Source organism: Pleuronectes platessa, chromosome 20 (genome assembly GCF_947347685.1).
Source record: "Pleuronectes platessa chromosome 20, fPlePla1.1, whole genome shotgun sequence".
In the NCBI taxonomy this organism is placed as follows: domain Eukaryota; kingdom Metazoa; phylum Chordata; class Actinopteri; order Pleuronectiformes; family Pleuronectidae; genus Pleuronectes; species Pleuronectes platessa.
Window position 1 is genome coordinate 11,905,634 of NC_070645.1, and position 22,285 is coordinate 11,927,918.

The window sequence follows — 22,285 nt, forward strand, 5'->3', positions numbered from 1 at the left end:
AGAGAAAAAACAATATCGTCACTGAGGAAGGAGAGAGGAAGCATTTTATTGACTCCAATTTTACTTATTTTTCCTCCACTATATTCCATAGTGTAGAACAGTTCAGCATTCTAATGCATTCAGTGTTATGGACTCAATTGGAAATTCAATTGAAAAATAAGCCACATAGTGTAAACTGTACACACAGATGCTTGCACGCACCACACACACTGAGTTCCCCAATTATCAACATCCTGCTTTCCTTCCTGATTCTTGACAGTAACGTGAGGTGTATTCCTTTCAACTCAAGAACATATGAACATATATATATATACAAGTCATCCCAATGTTGATCCCAGCATTTTAGCCATTTTTAAATGTCGTTTCAGCTTCTTTGATTTTCATCTCTATACAAACCCCTGACCCTTGGTAGGTTTACGCAGCAGGTTTCAAGAGCTTCAAAAATGGGGGTAAATTGGAAAGTGCCACGCTGTCGCTTCCCCGTGGTAAAATATTCTGTCTCCCTGTATTTGTATCAGTTACATCTCGCCCTCTGTGTCTGTCTTTGATGTGAGCGGTTGACAGGTGTACAGCGTAAAGTGCATAGGAGAGAGATAGAGAGAGAGAGAGAGACGCAGAGCGAGAGAGGAAAAGCAGGAAGGTCCCCCCCCCCTCCGTGAGGAACCTGTGGCTTCAATAAAGACATTCTAGTGACATGATGATGATGCGTGATGGCGAAGACTTATGCACACACAAACACACACAAAGTGTTTTTTCTCACATTCCCAGTGATATACAGTGTATCTAGCCACGTAAAAAGGCTCTGTGTCAGTTTATATGTGAAATATAAGATTATCAGCCTTCCACCTGCATTAATGTGAGGACTATAGAGCCTCTTGTTCAGTTACACTTTAGTGTAGGTCCATCATCATCATCTAGTTGCAGCAGTTTGTCAAAAAAGATTGTGTTAATTATGAAAAAAGAACCACATGGATTGTCTCATTTGTGGAGGAGGAAATGTTTGGTGGTGATCGACTGCATACCATTGGTGACATCTGCATGATATTCAAAGAGGTTTCACATATTTTGGATCCAGAAAGAGTGAAACTCTGGAAATCTCGCATTCTTTTTTCTTCTGGCCCATGATACTCGAATAAGAATAAGAGAGGATTCTCATTAGATAAAGTTATACCGTGCAGCCTCTCAATGTTGATCAGGTGTCTCACAACAGGAGAAATATTCGACAGATGTTTACTGCATCCGTTGCCACCCAGGATCATGAGTGTGATTCCCCCCCTGAAAAAACCTCATCATCATATGACTGCACTTTCATTCTCTTTCTCTCTGTCTCTTTATTGCTCTCTATTTCTGTTTTGCTGTCTGATGTGTTCCCAGCCTGGCACAGTGAAGCAGAGGACGAAGAATGCCAGAGAGAACATATTGTGCTGATAAAAGACATGTCAGTCCCTCATACACACGGGATTCATCCTGAAGGCGACACAGACATTTCATAAATTACTTCTGCAACAGGGATAAAGACGGGTGTGTGTTGTGTGTGTGTGTGTGTGTGTGTGTGTGTGTGTGTGTGTGTGTGGGCCAGCTTTGTGTAAGAAGATGGACATGCCCACACTATCCCTTCCAAAGTTGTTTGTTATTACCACAGAGAGAGAAGTGTGTTGACAGCAGGGACGATAAAATACGTAAGAAGTTGGTTGCAGAATTAAAACTCTCTACTGATCTAAAAATATTCGGTTTGGCCGTGAATCCACAGACTGGGGTAAACATGTAATGTAATGTTATTGCGTAGTGCAATTTTTGCAGAATACTAGCATGTGAGTGTGTCAGACATTTCTTTCTATGCTTGTGAGGACCAATTGTGGTTAAAACCCATCATTGTAGTTCTCACAACTTAAGTGTTGGGATAACGCAATTAGTCGTGATGCTTGAGGGCAAGTTACGGGACTAAGGATCTGAGCAGAGGTGAAATTAGACTGATGACCTGACCAAGGAAAGAACATCAATTGTTTCTCTACCTTTGGTTACTTGGCGCTGCTAAATTTTGCATCACTGCCCCACATTACTGTCACTCTCCACAATCATCTATAATAGTCTCTATTTAAGCAGAGGAAATTTCCCATAAATTCGCTTTGCTTGCCCCGCTGCTGCATTAGTATTGCTGCATGTTGCTTCAGCCCACTCCACCACCCCATCATCCACCTGTAGGCTCCGATGGGGGGTTATAAGTAATTGCTCAACACTGGCATCATATCTATGTAACTGTATCTGGGGGAGTGATTAAGTCGGAGCTTCGACGCCAACACTGACATGTTCTACTGTTGCAATAAACGTTTGAACGTGCGTTGTCTGACTGAAATATGGTCACGTCTCTACTTTTGTCTTTAAGCCCAATGAGTCCAGACTTTCGTTTCACAGAACATAACAATGGAAGGCTTCATGTAAATGTGTGTGTGTGTGTGTGTGTGTGTGCGCGTGTGTGATCTACATACGATTTACTGTAAATCAACTGCTCTAATGAAAACACACAACGTGACATCAGCAATCATTCAATGAGCGACATCCCTGCGGTGTACGACTTTTGTTTCCGCAGTAACTGTCCCAGGCACTGATTTCATCGATAGACACAAAGAGAGAGAGAGAGAGAGAGAGAGAGAGAGGGAAGGAGAGAGAGAGAGAGAGAGAGAGGGAAGGAGAGAGAGAGAGAGAGAGAGAGAGAGAGAGAGAGAGAGAGAGAGAGAGAGAGAGAGAGAGAGGATGTGAGACATTATGAGCTCATGTCTGAAACGACACGAGCAGGAGACAGAGAGGGAGTTGTGGGATAAATGGATGAGGGGAGGAGGAGGAGAGGGAGGGAGGAAGAGAAGCAGGGTTAGTTGGAAAAGCCGTGTTATAATCATGTTGACGACAGGAAGGTGAGAGCAACATTGTGCAGTGAGAATGAGGGGAGGAGAGTGGGAAGGGAGGCTTAAGTCAAGAAAAGGCCTGGGAAAGAAAGACAAAGAAAAGGGAGGAGAAGGGAAAAGAGGAAGGAGAAAGCTAAGGAGGTGGATTAAGTGATTGGCTTTATTTTCTTTAATAAGTCGTTGTCATATAGTTTATGTACTAATCCAGTGTTGGTCGTGTTGCTTTTATTCATATCACGGCTCTTTGAGGTTTCACATTTAGCTTTTGATTTTCGACATGATGCTTTGGATATTTGAATCCACTCATAGCAAGATAGCAAGAAAAAATCTAGTATTCAGAAGTTTGTAAGTCACTTTGGATAAAAGCGTTGGCTAAATGAAATGGGATGTAATGTAATGATTGGTTAATTTTCCTTAATGTCTTTCTCAATACAGTCTTTTGCACGAATGTCAATTTTCTATTCATTTGGAGATTGAGATACAATGTACACCACAAGTATTAGGGCCATTTGAAGAAATAGAACGCAAAGAGTGAGACCGATAACATAATATTTCTAATGAAAACGTCCTGATTGAGTATAAAGTTGTAATATTAAAATAATTAAGTCATAATTCAACAAAAGTCATAAAAGTCATAATATTATGACCATAAAGATAAGCAGTCATGCACATATTCTTGTAATATTATGATTGTATCCTTGTAAATGTATGACTCACCCTAACCCCTAATATTACAACTTGTAATAACTTTACGGCTAGATTTCCCTTTAAGTGAGCCTAAAACTCCGTCCTACAAATGCAACACAGCTGTAAGGATTACAAACTTTGAGCTATTTAAAAACAACTTGAATCGATACACTTTTCTATGAAGAATGCCTCGTTTGTTTGAGATGTTTTAAAATAAAATTAGCTTAACAGTTTTACATCCAACTGTGTGACTATACATCATATATTTAATGTAATATCCACTCGAAAGACTTTTAAATTAACTGCAGAGACCCCAAACTCAATTAGATTTAACAGCCAGAGCGAATGACTTGGTACATAAAACATTATATTAAATTATTAAATATCTTGAATTAATACAGATTTTTGCATTAAGCACTCTTTCATTAAACATTAACTTAGGTTGGTGGCAAGCACAGCATGTGTTTATAGGAACCTTTCGTAAATTGCTGCTGTATTTGGGTTAAAAACAGAAAGAAAAAAAAAAAAGCTAACCCTTTTTGGCAGTCGAGTGCTGTTCCCAATTCATGTGTGTCAAATTACCGTCAGTAAGTAACTGGGGGAGAATTGTGCTGACAGACGGTGTATCAGAGAATGGGACTCATTTACTGCTACACAGCCGTACAGTACATTATGCAAATCAGAAACTATGAAGGAGATGAAATCAGGAGGGAGACAAAAACATTGACAGATGAAAAGACTGATTCCCGGCGACATCAATATGGCACTAAATCACATTACAGAGGGATGGGAATCTAAGCACACATATGCGGTTATCCCTATCACTGCTTGCTCCTCTTTTCTTGTCACTTTCATCTTCCACCCCTCTCTATTCACTCTCCCGAGCCTTACTTGGCCTCTCAGCTCTCTCCCTTCTCTCCAGCCTCGTGCCTCTCCTCTCAGGATTCGACGCTCTGACGTTATTGTGAGCGAAAGACCATTCTCGGCTCGGCTCGCTCTGCTGAGGTCTCGTGCGAACCAGCATCCCCCCCCCCCCCCCCCCCCCCCCCCCCCATGGTGACGCTGCCGAACTAAGCGGCACTAACAGCTTGTGACACGCTATCACACGAGTTTCAAGAGATGCTTTTCAGAAAGAGACGGTTTTCTTCAAGCGATCCGTGTGAAATGTTATAATTAGGTAGGAACTTTGATCTCACAAAGACACACCAAGCACTCTGTGAAATTGCTTTGCTGATGTGGGTTAAACTGTTGTTTTGCAGACGTGCATTGTGTAAAGAAAGGAGGCGTAGCACTCAGAGGTTGGAGTCAGTACGGCAAACAAAGCTCGGGAGCTTTTCTGTTCACACCTATCATCTCCCACTTTTGCCAAAAGCAGAGGCTCAACCCAAACTGCACCTTATCAATTTTCTCCTCCTCGCTCCTTTTTCTTTCGGCATCTCTGACACTTTCTGTCCGTCTGTGTGTGAGTGACTCTGTCATCTTATCTCTCATTTACCATTTGACCATGTGGAGAAGCTGACCGAGTTGATTTATGAATGGAAGCTGATTGTTTATTCCCCTGTTAGCTCGCTAAACAGAGCCAGTGTTATCATTGCAGTCTCATTAGGCTCATTGAGCAATTAGTCATTTTCATATTGAACAAATGAAACCCCGAGAAGGTTGCTGGTAAATACAATCCCTGCGAGAATCGGCAGCCGACCCTGCAGCTCCTCGCAGACCCTAGCTGCTTTTAGCTCATTATTTTTGTTTGCCTTCTGTTAAAAAACACAAAGTTAGTTCATACAAAATATTTTAGGACAAAAAGACAAAGAGAAGATTAACTGGTGGAAAAAAAACTCTCTTGAAATGCCATAAAATATTGACATTACTATTATTTAATCCCAGCCCCAATATAACATGTTTTTAGTTTTTTCCCTGTAGTGTTTTATACATGTTTTTTGTATATGAAAAAGGTCTTCCTCTCAAAATACTCTGCTCCTGAACTCTTCAATAGTTCCTCAATGTGATGTAAGGTGACCCACATTAGCCTAATGCACGCCTAGTGGCCAATCTTACAAAGTTAATAGCTTCTTTATAATAATAACTCCTTTATCATGACTATAAGTATTTAATAGCACTAACTGCTATGACTGGACAACTCATCGGGGAGAGCCACAGGAGATGTTGGGAAAGGGATGGTAAAAAACATCCTTGCAAATCCTTTAATGGGTAAAAAGCACAACTTAAAGTAATGCTGATTCTTGAAGAAACACACACTTAAATGAACAAAAACGGTCCAAATGAGAATGATACGTGTCTTGTCTGAGCATAACGGTTCAATCATCCCATAATCCGCTGCCATGCGCCAGCCACACCATCGCAGTGTGTGCGTACTGAGCTTTGCCGGTGGCATTCCTTGTTGCTCCTACAACACTCCAGTAAAATCCACAGAGGCTCCAGAGGCCCCCCTACATGAGGCCGAGGGTTGCTATAGAAACCAGCCGAGCCCACCAGGAAGCTGAGATAATCAGAGATACCAGAGACAGTGGGGTGATGTCACATGCGGGACACAAACAAAGAAACGGCATCGGTGCGTGTGTGTGTGTGGTGTGTGCAGAAGCAGATACAGCCACAAAGGAAGACCATGCATCACAAACACCTGCCCACACACACAGCAAAGATACATTAGGTCAATTAGTGATCCGTTACATGTGGCGATGCTACCGATCAGGAAGCCTGAATGAGGGTCACTCATTACCGACGTGCGCTGCTGTTTTCAAAGCCTAATGCAAAACCTTTGAAGTGATCTGCTGTGGTACGGCATCCCTCTCCTCCGCTCCTTCACCGTCTTTTTATCTCAAACGCACATCAACCACCAGTTTAATTCCCTGACACACGACTTGCCCTGTCTTTCCCAAAGAGACCAATTCTCTCACGCATCAAAAAAAAAGTTTTTATGTAAAATCAAAGACAGAAAACTCTTTCACCATCATCCTGTATAATAATGTACTAGCGCATGTGAAGCTTATAGGTCATTATATGGAATTGATCCCAGTTAATTGTAAATCAACAGCAATATATAATGGGTGTAAATCATGTTTAGTTCTCCATGGTCTTGCCATGTTAGCCATTACACTATATTACTGCTGAAAGGCAGAGGCTTTTATTATTACTTTTATTATATTGTTAATATTACAACGGCAGGTTATTATTTGTGTTCAATTACTTCTAATTGATGCGACTGGCCACAGGCTCTTTACCCTGGTGTTGCATCACTTTAACACAACGTCTTGACTTGTGTACGTATGAATGAAAGCAACCTGAGAGCAACAAACCACAAAAGAACAGCTGTGAAGGAATGTAATTAAATGGGCTCAAACGAAAACTATGGCAACTGAGCATAACAGTGCACGGCGTCTAAATTCATATGGCATGAATGCAGCGACCTTATCTCACAGGTAGGGGGATGATTCATCACCTAATATCCGCTCTAGGAAAAGTCTTTGTTAGTACTCACCAATGAGCTCCTTGTTCCTTATGTCCAGGGCCATATTTCTGAGCGCGGTGGCCACGGCACACACCACCTTGTCATTGTCTATCCTCAGTAACTCCACCAGGATGGGAAGGCCTTTCTCTTTGCGCACAGCAGCCCGGATGTACACCGACCACTGAGGGAGAAACCAGGAAGGAGTTAAACGGCAAAATCGGGCCACGGCAGGAAAGGGAATATATATGTCTGCCAAAGAGATGTTTTTTGTCTGCGTTTGTTTGTCTGTTATTTAGCGAAAACAACAGGTGGGTGAGAGAGGAACATTTTGAGCAGTAGCAAGGGCCGATCTAGGATTTTAACATTTTGAGCATTTTTCCAAATTTTTGTTGATTTCTCAGAGAATAATTCATGGATCTTGACGAAATTAAGCAGGCATCTTTAATAGTTCTGATATTGGGGTGTAGCCAAATATTTGGTGAATTTAAATGGGGTTTCATAACTCTACTGGGTGCTTTTTTATTTACAGGAAGATGGTGGGCGTTTGTGACAATTGACTGCAAATAACAAAACTACTCAGAGAATATAGGTTTTTAAAGCTTTTCTGTAACGCTCATCAAAAGCTGCGATATCAGTCTACTTTTGAATTAGAGAATGAGTATTTGTGACGACAGCATCATAACACTATCCTCATACTTGCTAATGGGACCATGCTTTTTTGGCTCACCTTACATTTGGTGAAACCTGGTTTTCAATCAATGCGTTTCTTTTTTTGTTTTTAACTGGAGGCTGTGATTTAAATGGTCGTGGTAGGAAATGGAAAAAGTGATGGATGAAGCACAATGGGCAAGGTCGTGTGGGAGACGTTATATTCAGGGGCGATATGAGAGTGGCGGAGGCATTGCGCTGACTCACAAGTGATATACTGCAAGAGGAAGAATGGAACCAGATAGGTTTGGAGCTAAGGGACCACTCTATCCTCCCTCAATAACCGTCAAAGTACACTTAAATGGATCCACTCGACATTAAGCAGCTCAAGAGGTGCTGCCATGTGGGTCAACGGCAGCAGACTGGGGACGCGTTAAACATCAGCCAAGATTGGATATCAGCTTCTGTCAAAAGAATAATTTACCTTGCTGGACATGTTATGGTTAAAACTGAGAATTGGGCAAACTGTGGTTCGTATAATCACTTCAGGAAATAATTCACCCTCGGAGGGAAATGATCTATAATATGTTTTTGCCAAGAGCTTAGTGAGCAGAGTGTGTGTCTGGCAGCAGTGCACCAACACACGGCTGCCTCTCCGGATACTGTGAGCAGTGGTATTCTCCGAGATGGGAGTGGGAGCTTGGAGCAGACACAACAAAGCACACGCATGTACACGCGCACACTCGCGTCGAGGCTAAAAATAGAAAATGTGATTTCCTGAAGACCACCTGCGCCCCTTTGTCGTTTTCTCTCTCTCTCTCTACTCATCTTAAAATAGTGGCCCTTAGCAAATCTAACTCAAATACACAAACATTCCTCACACCAGTGGTGGATCTTGAATTTTTCTAAATCAGGGGCTATAAAGGGGCCACAATTTACACAGAGGGGCCAATTATATGCCCAACTTCCAATCACAAGTCCTGATTCAGTGAGGTGCACATCTACTTCAACCCTTGTTTACTGTGACCTCTAGAGCTTTGAGTAAAGTCTCAAAACAATGAACATATTTTTTAAATTGTCCGTTTTTCCAAACCCATTGTGTACTTCAAACAGGATTAAAAAATAAAAGTCCTGAACACATTGTCCTATTTATATTTTATGATGAGCTAATTCTTCACTTCTAGTTCAACTCAGATACATTTGTATTGCAGCTGGCTATTTTGCTCTATCTACTCTTAAGGGCTGATTCCAGTTTCTGTATGAAATGGTCTTGAAATGTGTTAAAAACCTTTTTATCAATAAGTGTTTATTAATAATAACAATAATAATAATCTCTGAGTAACTGCTCCTTATCATTACCATCACACAGCTATATTTTAATATTCATTTACATTTTTAATTATGCTCGTAATTGTTATACAACCATTTTGTTGATTGTAATTTATTGGTTCGTTTGTGTCTGTGCAGGTTTTAGTTGCAAAAAATAAATGCAAAAACACGTGAAAAAACAAAAGGGGAGTAAAAGCATTTTGAAAATATTTAAAACCTATGCTGATACCTTCCAACTGCCTGCAGCCAGGTTCTGCAGAGCACCGGCTGCCCCCTCCAGTGTGTCGGGATTTGAGCATTCAGACAGCAGGGTGAGGTAGGGCTTGACGATGGTCGGGTGCCACAGCATCTGAACCCCTTTTGGAGGCTGCGCTGTGTCTGGAAACGGGCCCACGCCATCCCACTGCGAGAAGGACGACACAGTTTGGGAGTTTTATTCATGAAGAGCTTTACGAACAATGACATTTTGACTAAGGACAGGTGAAAAGTTTAAAGTACTGGAGGTCAAACAAGTGTGTGTGCCGTTATTCTTAATAAACCTCAGCAGTGAATTTGGAAAGGAACATAGAGAAAACCGCTCTTTTAATGTCCTTGCTCTTTCCATTCTCCATCATGTTATACCCATATCTGCATTGTTAGAAAGAAAGATCTGTCAATGAGCAAATATTCTCATGTGTCTAAGTCCTTGAGTTGTGTCAAACTGACGACATGGAGGTCTCCACCCTGTAAACCAGGGCTGCTGGTCAGTCAGAGATGGAGGTGCAACGTGCCTAATTTTTGTATTTATTTAAATTATATAATAAATTTATAATACTTATTCAGTTTCCAACATATTACTCTACAGCAGACATCTAACTGGAACACCAACTTCCTGCATGTGAAGGTAGCGTGACACGTCATTCACCTCTGGACAGTTCACACACAGAATGCAGTTTATTCCTGATCAGAAGACATTTTATTATTGACTGCGACACAGCAACGTTATACGGGTATAGCACAAAATGTATCGCTAGTATAGATTTGCCCGCTGTTAGCTAGCGGCTGCTGGTGGTGCAGCTCTCTGTAGGGCCATTATTCAAGATATCTGAAAATCTTATAAGTTATAGTGGTGAAATTCTGTAGTGACACCTGGATTTAACCATTTAATAAATAGCCATGATTAATTGACTGCATGCTCTAAAAAGTACATTCTGTTGAGTTAACTTTTTGGTTTTGCAGTTCCAGCCGCATGTCAGTAGGAGATGCTGCAGCGCCCTCGCAAACCTACTTCCAGCATCCCAGATTCAAACCCATAAGAAATTCCTAGAGCCTGTAAATCACTCCCTGTCAAACCGTTGTGATGGAGAGGAAATACGACAAAGGGCAAAGATTAGACAGAAGAGAGATGAGAAGAGACACTGAGACAAAAAATGTTACTTCTGCCTTTACTTTGAGAGATAAACCTCCACGCTCAACCTATACCTCCATCCTCTTCCCTCTGCCACACCTCTTTACTGTGAGCCTCTTTCTTCCCTTTTATTCCTGTTTCTCTCCTCTCTTTTTTCTCTTAACCCAGTTTTCCTTCCTCTTGATTATTTCTCTCTTGATTCATGTCCTTCTTGCTCCCTCTTTTTCTTTCTCCATCTTTCTCTCTCCACTCCTCATTTTTTCCCGTTCTCCCTCAACCTTCTCGGCTTTGCTCCACTGCTCTCCCCCCATCACCTTGTCTCAAGGTAAACTAGGCTAGAGTGTGTCTTTGGAGAGATGCCGTGTTTTTTTCATCTATACATAGATTCTCTGATCATGAAATCAAAGCCTTCTTATAGTTTGAAGTGTGTAGAGAAACTACTACACAGGGCTTCAACTCTTTCACAGGAGAGTACTTTCTGTTGCCTAGAGATATGAAGAAAGTATATATGTTCATTTGTGTAGATTTAACATTTTCACTTGTGTTTGAAACTGTTTTATAGGCGACTTCCGTACAATTTTTTTTACAAGTACTCAAAATTGTACATATCTTGTATCTGCATGGGTAAGACTCATAAAACACAAAAGTGGTTTTAAGCGCTACATTTCCTGCTATGTAGTAACATATCCTATACCTGTCCTTTTTGCCAATAACAGTAAAATATATAATACATTCAAATTCAAGTTATCCGCTCATATAACAGGAAATCAACGTTGTTATACATATATCAAGTTACAACATTAAATATTTTGTCATCTTCATTGTAGCCATAGGTGAACAATGTAAAATCCCTTTGGAACACAGTACTGGTACCTTAGGGTGTAAACCTTTTCCATATATTCAAAAACTGGTTTCTATGAAAGCATGTTCAATAAATTTGGTAATAAACTTAATATCAATACTGTCATTAACCAGCATTTTTCTGACTGAACCAGTGACAGCTGCAATTATCTCAGAATGCAATTTCCAAGAGAATTCCTATTCCTTTCTTTCTCTCTCAATACAAAATGCACTTGGGAAATTGTAGAGTGTTTTGCCAATGTGTCGCAGGAATCCAGTGCAAACACAGATTTGTTTTCCCCTTTTATACATTTGGTGCAGTGGGGTTGTCAGTTTTAAGAAAGCAACAAACACACACACACACACAGACAGCCACTGTGTCGTGCGATTACCAAAACAGGCAAAAAAACGTGACTAGTGAGTTAATATATAATAGAAGAAACTGTCCTAAATTTATATTTTCTTCCCTGTTTTCCATTATTAACCACACCTCCCTGCTGAGAGCGAAGTTGCGAGAACCATTGATTCCCGCTTCATCATGAAAGCTGCCCCATTCCCTTTTGAAATCGTGTGTATATTTACAGATGGTGGAAAAATAAAGGAAAAAATCTAGGAGAAACGGCACATAAGGAGTGTGAGAAATCACTGAATGGTTTGGGTGCAATATCATGTGATAAATAGGTTTGTATTAGTCATTTCCACCAGTCACACAAACACCAAAGAGGGAGCATCTTTCTGGAGAACGGTGTTCATCCATCCACTAGCGTACCACAGGCTCAGGCTTCGCCAATAAATAGACTTCAAGCTGTTCTAGTTGTTATTACGATGTCGTCCCCCTATGTTTTCCATCATCTACTTCCTCACCTGGTCAACCCCCTTCTTTTTCTTCTTCTTCTTGCCCCAGCATCCGGAGCTCTCGCCATCGCGACCGTTGGCGTCCCAAAGCAGGCTGTCCAGCTCCTCCAGCCCCCCCTGCTGGCCGTGGGACGTCTCGGCAGCCAAGCGGTACGACAGGTTCCTCAGAATGCAAACGCAGTTCTCTACGGTCTGGAGATAAAGTGAGATATGGGAGAGGATATAAGAAATGTGAGAGTATAGAACACGGAGATTTAAATTAATGGGGTGTGAAAGCTGAGGCGGAAGATTTGTGTTTGATGCCGTTTGATGAAACATCTTGCCTGGAAACAAAGCGCAAACTCACAGTCAAAGCATGCTAATAAAAAAACGCCCACTCTGGCACTTTCACACTGTCGGCCTTCCACCCCCACCCACGAGCCAGAGAGAGAGACAGAGAGAGAGAGAGAGAGAGAGAGAGAGAGAGAGAGAGAGAGAGAGAGAGAGAGACAGAGAGAGAGAGAGAGAGAGAGAGAGAGAGAGAGAGATAATCACAGATAATTTGCTTCCATATTTTGTTTCCATATTTTGTTTGCTCCGACTTCGTGTTGAGATGAAAAGAAACTCAGGTAAATGAGGAAAAATTACAAGTCCAATATATCATGTCACACCCCATTAAACACCAGGTGTAGAGGTGATGCTGCCAGCCTGGGAACACATGAGTGTGTGTGTCATATAGTGCACGTATTCGATTCTTGTCTTGTGTGTGAAAAGGGGAGTCATTGAGTCAACAGAGTGGAAATTAACAAAGGCATCCATCTTGTCTGACCGATCGTTTACACAATAAACAACCGAGGAGTGTAACTGAACAGCCCCGAAAGATGCAAAAAAATAAATAACGTCTCACTCCAGCGAGCTGCAGTCATGTCTGAAACTCCAATCACATGCCATTATAGAAAGATGTAGGAAAAGTTGCGTTATATTTTCAATTTACCTTGACATTTCGTATTTCGATCTGTTATTTCACATTAATTCCGATTGCTATTCTTTCTGGTTGCGTGGTTTATGGAATGAAAATAAGTTTTTGGTTTCAAATGATTACAAGGTACAAGAAAGTCAGGGGCCTGTCACAGTTAGAGAACAGCACTCCAAACACTGGGGTCTCTCTCAAGAATGCAAATAATACACATTCCAATAAACATAAAAAAAAAAAAACAGTCTAAGAATAAAATTTTGTCTGTATTCCCTTATTTTTAACAGATTCATTTCACGTCTCTTTGACCTTCGACCATTGGCCAATGAAATAGTTAAGTGCAAGTGACAACAGACCAGAATTTGAAGAGATTCCTTATAAGCAGACCTGAGATGTGATGTTCAAGAGGACCAAAAAAAAGATTTTTGTTTTGTTAGGCTTTAGTGATCTTGACCTTTGAACGCAACAATATAATCAGAACCTCTACGGGTCAAACTGAACATTTGTAAGAAATAAAAAAAAATCCCCTGAGGCAGTCTGGAGATATTGGGCGGAATTGTGAGCCTGATACTAATCCCCCACATTGCCCCTGACAGCTGTGCCGACAGTGTGTGAGTGATGCGTGTCCTCCGCATAAATGCACTGTATTAATGTGTGTGTGAATTGGTGAACGGCAAAATCATAATGTAAAAGAGTTACAAGTGGTCATCAAGACTAGAAAAGCCCATATAAATACAGAGCATTTACCCTCTAGATATTGTGTTTACAGGAATAGGACAGACGCACGGACGGAAGGACGCACAAACCGAAAACGTAATGTCACCAGCCATGCAAAAAGCCAAACAAAAAGAACATGTGGCTAATGTGCTTCAGTGCTGTGACTGTGACCACTTGCTGCTACAGCTGCCAATCAGTCTTAGTTACGAGCGCTGCTCTGATGACTGCAGTCAGAGGGCGGAGAGGGGCGGGCGTTTAAACAGTGATTAAAGATGGCCATTTAGAAAAAGGCTGGGGAGACCTTGAGGAGTCGGCCATCCACAACACTATTTGAATAGCATTGCCTGGCCCACACACACTGAGTCATGAGCGCACACACACATTATCCTGTACGCCAACGTGAACACGTCAATAGAAATAGAAAAAGGCAAAGTGAACATAAACCCACTCAGCTTTGACTACTAGCAGAGCTAAATTGGCAGCAAGACGTTTTGCCACTATTTATATTAAGAGTTTAATTTTCCCCAAATAAAACACAAGCTCAACTGAATTAAATACTTCTTAAAAACGTATTTCTCGTTGCTGCAGTTTGCAGTGAAAGCAGGTCCAGGTTTCCTAATCATGTGACAAATTGTTGACTTGTGTGTCTGTGTCTGTATTTACTGCTCTGTAGCTTTGAGCAAAAACTATTAACAAATTCAAACAAAGACTTTTGAGGAGAGAGGGAGGGGGGTGGGGGGGATTTCAGCTGGGGCCAGAGCCCCTCTGTTTGTCGAATGAGAAATAACAGCATGAATTAATTTATTCAGGCAAAGTCATGCAACAAGTCATAAACACACACACACACCTTGCTGTCGATCTCGCCACTGCCCAGCGAGGTCTGAATGACGTAGAGCAGAGCATCTGTCAGGCCGTCACACTCCCTCATCCTTCGTCTTGCCTCCTCACCTGCAGAGCTTACATTCCTGAAACACACAAACAGAGACTACAGGTCAGTGAGTGTGTGCGTGTGTCAGTGTGTTTGCCAAATAGTAAATCGAGAAAGAAAAGTTGGTGAGGAGGTAAGATAAGACAGTAGGACAGACAGAAGCAGGAAAGCCCATATGACGCAAGATGTAGAGCAAGGGGGGGGGGGGGGGGAGAGACAGATACTGGGAACCTGGCAGCCCTCCCTAAACTAAACAATTGAAAAGGGAGCATTAAAATTCTGGATACATCTCAATCTATGCCCCGAAGGCTCGCTTCAATTTAAAGCACTTGACTTGAGTCCAAAAAAAAGGGAGAGAAGGGAAAAGGAGGAGAGGGAAAAAAACAGCTGTAGTCGAGCAGTCGTTGCCTGAGCTTCACAGCCAACACACACACACACACACACACACACACACACACACACCAGCATTGCTTTGATAATTTGACAATATTGTTCCAGATATTATTAGCAGCTTTGCCAGTGTGATGCACAGAAACAATGAATTTTAATTAAACTGGAGGTACATGTGGGTGGTGTGTTTTCTTTTGGTTTCAGCACAAAGCTGTGTGTGATACAAACACACAAAGAGAAGGAAGCTGATTCATTCATCTGACCCTAGGACAGATATTGTTATTCCTCCATGTAAAGCACCTGTGGCAAATAAATGTATAAATTTGCACAATGAATAAATGTTCATCAAAGCACTTTACGAAAGTGCCAATCAGAAGAGCTAAGGTTGATTAATGCATTATATTAACATCACTCTGCAGAAGAAAGAATAGTCACACACATCTGAACATTCATATGACTGTAAGATCACGTCATATTAGTCAATGACCTGCAGTAAGTGTCTCGAAAGGGACACATTACGATGCCGTGTGATTTATTTAAATTCAGAGACGGGAGAAGTACGGTGCAAATCACAAGGGCAAATTACAAATCACAAAAATAAATTACAATTTAACAACCCATCACAAAACACAACAGCATTAACTTCTAACGGAGACTAAAGCTACATGCTATCGACAAGGCTTGTTGATAATTGGAGGGACTTACTTTCCACAGGTATATTTGCAGTTTTTTCTTTTCTGCAATCGCATTTTCTTTTTTGCAGTTTTGACATACAGTATACTTTGCACTTTCCTTTAACGACACAGTAAGAAGCAGTTTTAAACTAAAGACACAGGTAATGTCAGACAGCTTCTGTTCGGATTTCTTTTAGTCAAACGTCAAAAAAATTACCAGTGAAATATAAAAGCAAGAAATTATTTGTAGTATTGATGGTCTGTGTTTGCTTAATGCGTTTGAAACAGCTTTTAGGAAATCAATGTTAGGGCCCTAACAAGCATTGTGTAGTAATGTATCGTGTGTGTGTGAACACCCAAGCATGTCCACATGCATCTGTAGAACTCATTGTTACAACCACTCAATAGAATTCCTCTGCACAGTTACAATCAGCAGAATCAATATCTGTCAGTGTAGTCACACTGTTCTATCACAGCCATTGGTTACAGCTGTGTGAACATATAGTGTGTTTTACTAATTGAATTATTTCAAGGAAAATGCTGCAATAAACCTCCATTATGCCGTTTTACTGACACGGGTGCATGAGCAAGAAATCAAATGAAACCACAGCCCAATTATTGAAGTCTGGTAACATAAGTTAAAACATATTTTTTGAATGGTTGAGTGTAGAAACAAAAGCGGATGACACACACACACACAGTAGTTGCATGTACGAGGAGACTGTGATGTCATGAATGGATAAGTTTGTCCATCACGTCGGCGCAATGAAGAGATCACAGCTGTTCCACGAGTCCGTACGAGATGAGGTCGATCACTTATTGTTCCGATGGGAAACAGAAAAGCGAGGACGCAAGAACTCAATTAAAACTTCACGTCCACGGCTGCCTGCTTCAAAGAGAAGGTCAAATCATTTTTACCCACTTTGAATGCCAATGGGAAAACAAGCACACAATGGGAAACCCACTTAGTAGAGACACGATTCTCTGTCAAGCCAACATAAAACAACAGAGCAGTGAAAATGCTTCACCTTGACTAATGTTTACGCACCAAAGACAGGAGGCGGGTGGGTGAGTAAGAGGCATGGATTATTTGTTGCTTTATCACTCGGCCTTGATTATGTCGACTTCTACTGAGATTTCCTTATACACCTTTTATCTGATGTCTTATAATGGGTGGAGGCGAAAGGGAAAGATCTCACAAGATTGAAGATATCTTTGATTCTGGACAAGAATTTTAAAGTTCGTAAAAGATAGGTAGAAAAATAAATAATGTTGAAGGCTCTTATCCAGCCGAACTCTTCACCTGAAAACTACTTTCAAACAGAAACAGCAGTTTAAGTATAAGTTTGCATTATATATCGCTGCTTTCTTCTTCTGGGGTGAATGACTAAACCATGTAGTAGTTTAAGACTTTACAAAAAACCTGATTTAATGTCACAGTCAGATCTTTTGTAGCACGCTCAGTTTTTCTAAGACTTCAAACATCGGCTCAAGTTGGATTTGATCCTCTCAGAACAGGAGCTGCACAGGCAAAATTGTAAACGTCCTATTTCTACTCCAAATCATATTCTCAAGACAATAATAGTGTCTCACTTCAGAGGCTGCATTTGTAGATCGATTGATTCACAGCTGCTTGACAAGACTGTCCCATTTGGAAGACTCCTTCAAATGTGGCCGACGAATGAGTCTTCTACCATCTCAGAGAATTGAAGACTCAAATCGGTGGATCCTTCCAGGTCCAACCTATCCCAGGACTATTGTCCTTCAGTGACAAACAGTATTTCAAGAGGTAATGGCTCCGGCAAGCGACAAGACATCTGATGGGTGAGTATCAGGTTTCATTGGTACAGTCTAAAAAACCAAGGGGCTTTAAAGCGTTCTCGTTGTGTCCGACTACAGCTGGTAATTCCCTTTGTTTTGTTGTATTGAAATAACAGGTGTAAACAAGCTGACTGACTGTATCGATGGAAGAAGAATTGGGACAGGGCCTTAAACTTCATCTGATATCATTAATTCAGTCCGACCCATTAGCCTGTGTTGTTAAATAATTACCTCCAACAAGACAAAGACCCTTATTGAACATCCCATTTGAATTTAACTGTTGTTTTAGCCGCAATTAAGAAACAGGAAAGTAAGATTGATGGCAGTCCGAAAGATATTCTATTTCCTGACTCCACCTAAGAATATTTGGGGAAATACATTGTGTACTAGCTGTGCAATGATACAATTTTCCATTAAATGGTAATATTTAGTAATTACTGCATTTCTGAAATGTAATAAACATTTGGCCGACTCTCGTGGGAAATTTTGGCAGTAAACACGTAGATAACCGTGGCATGCACCCTCTTTCCGAAACAAATTAAAAACAAATTAAAATATTTATTGCAGTGCTGCTGCACAGGCCAGAAACAGTAAAACACAAAATACAGAAAAATGTAACTAATGAAAACAAAAAAAAAGGGAATGAAAAAAGGGATATCTGCAATTAAATTGAAACAAGTTTAACTTAAACCAGAGCAGAGAATGATAAAACATATAATCCAAGGCATACTCATAGAAGCTGAGTGTCACATAAGGAATTTAAGAGTAGTGAACATTTATATTGTTACAGTAGAGGATTCACTTTTGCTCAGCAGCCCCCCTGTGGCTTGGGGGAAGATCCCAACCATGAACCATTACCCTCTTCCTCATTTCCTCCCTACTGCCCAACAGGCATGAAATAAACCTCAAACCCTCTAACATTTCTGAAGTGGTGTCATACATACACAAATATACATGGAACCTGCCGGGATGAATTACAACCTTCTTCTTTTGGACATTGCCTTACTGAAATAAAGTTAAGTACTTGAGGTCACCCCACCAACTCCCATCACCATCCATGCAGTTAGTATCCAGATCTTGCAACCTGTCAAGACATTTTTATCTTTACTTCTCTGGGCAACACACTTTTTGGAGTGATTGTAGATTTGGTCCACTGCAAAAAAACAACAGTTTTAATAACCTATTAATAGTATCGTTCTAGTTAAAATAAGACTAATGAAACTGCAACCCATGCAATTTCCATCCATATTCAAATCTAAACTAAAAGTCTCTCCCCTTGTGAAACCACATTTAAATTGACTATATACAGATTGTTATTTCATCCTGCTAGAAACAAACAAAAATATCCTCATCTGCAGAGACAATCAGTGTACACATTGTCCACTGCTCCTCATACTACACTATTCAGCCACCAAAGAGGATGTTTCATTGTAATTACGGCTGTAATGCTAATAGTAAAAACATCCTTACGGGTAGTAAGACATATATACTGTGGTTCAGAACAATGCTATTAAAGTATCAGCCATATATGAGTGAGAAAAAGCTTGGAAACGATGTCCCTGGTATCTAGAGCTGCAGTGGAAGTCACTAAATCGCATATTTGGCAGCAGTTGTAGTTTCCAAGGTGCAACTGTGTGACACTGAGTCAATTAACAAATCACACTTTCAGTTGTTGAAGTTGTTTGAAGATTCATGCAACATGGACAAGGAGAGATGTGAACATGAGTGTATCTCAGACAGTTGGTTCACATGTGTGTGTGCAGCAGAGGGTCATCCCCAGGCGGCACAAACACACACACACCCACACCAATTAATATGAATGGAATAAATATGGAAACTAATTCCTTTCTGACAACGCACTCCGTATTATCGATTCATCTAATAACTCATCCAATTTCTCTTCCACATCTGTGGGTGTCTGAAAAGAAACAAAGTGAGTGTGTTTCCACAAGGTGTGATCCTGATGAGCACAGAAACACACACGTAACAAACATTGTGCGGCGCGGAGGTAGCAGCTTTTTCTTCCTGGGTTGGCAAGAAACCAACAACCTGCGGGGAGGTAAACATCCCCTGAATGGAGGCTGTGGGAACCCGTCTGTAGGAGACCCTGTGTCTGGCCTGATAACACGGTGTGTGTCTGTGTGGGTACACACACGTGTGAATAGACAACATATGTGTCCATCAGAATCATTAGCTGCTTGGCACACACACAGGGCTACACACATTCACACACGCCCGTTATCCAAACCCCTGTTGCCCTGACACCAGTTCATTTCCATTATCATACACAACTCCCCAAGCTGGCTGTGATTCACTTTAATATTTGCCTTTCAGTGGCCACAAATGTGTGTGCGTGTGTGTTTGTGTCTTTGTGCTCACATATGCAGATATTTTAATACACATATGTGTACACGCAACATGCATACATACATGTTCTTTGTGGCAGGCCAAGTTCTAAATGTTGCACACCAGGTGACATCACATCATTAGGATTGATTTAGGCAGCGATTATAATGTGCATCCTCAGTGCTCCTGATTCCAAAATGGACAAGTGCAGGCGACATAAGTGTGGATGACGATGTCCCCGACTTTCATGCTATGTTTTGATTTACTGACTCAGAAAACGTGATCATTAGGGCCTGAACTGAGCCGACTCTGAAGCTGCTTCCAGACATGCACTGAACACTAAAATCCCTCCTGTCGTAATGAGCCGATGTCAGGACACGGCAGGATTCACAGCCAGCGAGTAGGTGTGTTGAGGATTTTTCTAACAAGAGACAGACAATCGCATGGATGCACACTAACAGGTACACACTGACGCAAAGGCACGTGACGTGTTCATGTGTTGGACATACACACAGGCGCACACAGTGAAGGGTAATGAGAGAGGTGAGAGGTCTGAAATGGAGCTGAGATACACAGGGACCTGAACAATGTGGCCTCGTGTCATTTTAACCTCAGAGAAGAGACGTTGAGATCGAAAACAACCCTGGAGAGCAGCAGAAACACCTTCATTACTCTCTTTGTCTCAGCTCCCTTCTCTGAGTCTCTCCGTCTCATTGTTCCCCACTATCGAATTCTCTCTGTTCTCATCTTTCCAACTTTTAGCCATCTTTTCCTCCGCTCTGCGTTCTTTCCTTTTCCTTTAGCAGCTTTACAATTTGATCTCTAACTTCACAGTGTGGAGCGGTGCCCTGACAGCATCATTTGTCTTCCCCCGCAACTGTGGAGGTTCACACACACACACACGCGCACAAACACACACACGCGCAAACACACACACACACACACACACGCGTGTGTGAAACCTTAGTGAGTGAGGAAATAATAAACTTGACAGATAAGTCAAAAGTCTACAGAAGTCACAGGCAAAAACGGAGAACTTGGTCTTGAAAGTTTAAGGTGCTGCATCTTACTTTGGGATAAACATGCTGCTGAAAGAAAAGCAGCAAATAATGATTCCTTTGCTAAACAAATCTCATTGAAATCCAGGCATCATACTGTGTGCAGTCTTATCAAGAGTATCTAGAGATCTAATACTGCTGTCACCACTACATACCTCCTCTTTTCTTGTGTCTTGATTTAAATGTGACTTGGGCAATGGCCTGCCTTTTTGGAATGGCCCATTTGCTTGGCCAGTTTCTGAAAATGTAAAAGTCACCTGCAGTAATTAAGCTGCAGGGAGTAAAGCCCAGCTGCAGCACTCACTCTGCAGAACCCTGAAGCTGCGCCACTGCTGCTGCACAACGGCTGCTCACCTGTTTATTCAACGTTTGGTGAAGCTCGACTCAATACTGCCGACCAACTGTACGTTACTCAGTCCCTGCTGCATATGTCACTTCTTGAGCTGATAAGATTAACAGTTCTTGTGGTATTCAAGCCACAGACAGACAGGGAGATTTGGGAATATGTTGGCGGTATAAGTCGGTATGCTCGTTACTCATCATGGGAAGCGGTACAAATGTTGCTGTAGGTTATACAAGGACATAGAAGAAGACATGTTCAACATGGTCCGCTGCCCCACCTCCCCATTAGTTAAGATTGCACCCAATTCAACACTGCAATTTCTATGGCCCTTGACAAGACACATGCCAAATGTGAAGCTTACAAGATAAACGGTTCTCAAGATGTAAGTACCAAATACAAAAATGACAAACAGAGATTTCTGGAATTAGAAGATTAACAAACGCTCAGAAAAAGAGAATAAGTGTGATTAAATCTCAGACATGAACGGCATCTAATGGCAGCATGGAAACTATTTTTGCTGCTTTGTTTTCCAACTGAAAAACAAGTAAATTTCATAGATACTAGATATTACACAGAGTAACAACTACCTCTTCTATGCCACCCATATAAACCCATTAAAAAAATCTAGTATTTAGTTTTTACCCATTTTTCCAGCGGTAATAGACAATGCTGGTCCACACTCAGTCTCTACCAACACACAGGTGGACACATTTATTCCAGTTAACAATATAATGTTATCCAAAAACAAGTTCAATAATGGAAACCAGTCAAAGAGTTAGATTTGCACAGCTACAATTAAACCCAGAAACTAAATAAAACCCTGCAAAATCCCCCAGTGTGATATTTATTGCAAATCCAAAGCTATTAGTGGGCTGCACTGGTACAGGTGTTTGTGATATTGAATTATTGTGTATAATCATGTACTGTACCACAGACCCCCCCAT

At 41.2% G+C, this 22,285-nt stretch overlaps 1 protein-coding gene across 1 annotated transcript in view; it reads right to left on the reverse strand.

Annotated features, from left to right (window-relative positions):
• ctnnd2a (catenin (cadherin-associated protein), delta 2a) overlaps nt 1–22,285 on the reverse strand; it is a 195,414-nt gene that overhangs the window by 28,181 nt on the left and 144,948 nt on the right. Inside the window, exons 15-18 of the mRNA XM_053412346.1 lie at nt 14,629–14,746; nt 12,122–12,304; nt 9,260–9,433; nt 7,084–7,234 (exon numbers count right to left, since the gene is read on the reverse strand). Coding sequence (XP_053268321.1) covers nt 7,084–7,234; nt 9,260–9,433; nt 12,122–12,304; nt 14,629–14,746 — 626 coding nt within the window. The remainder of the gene's footprint in view (nt 1–7,083; nt 7,235–9,259; nt 9,434–12,121; nt 12,305–14,628; nt 14,747–22,285) is intronic.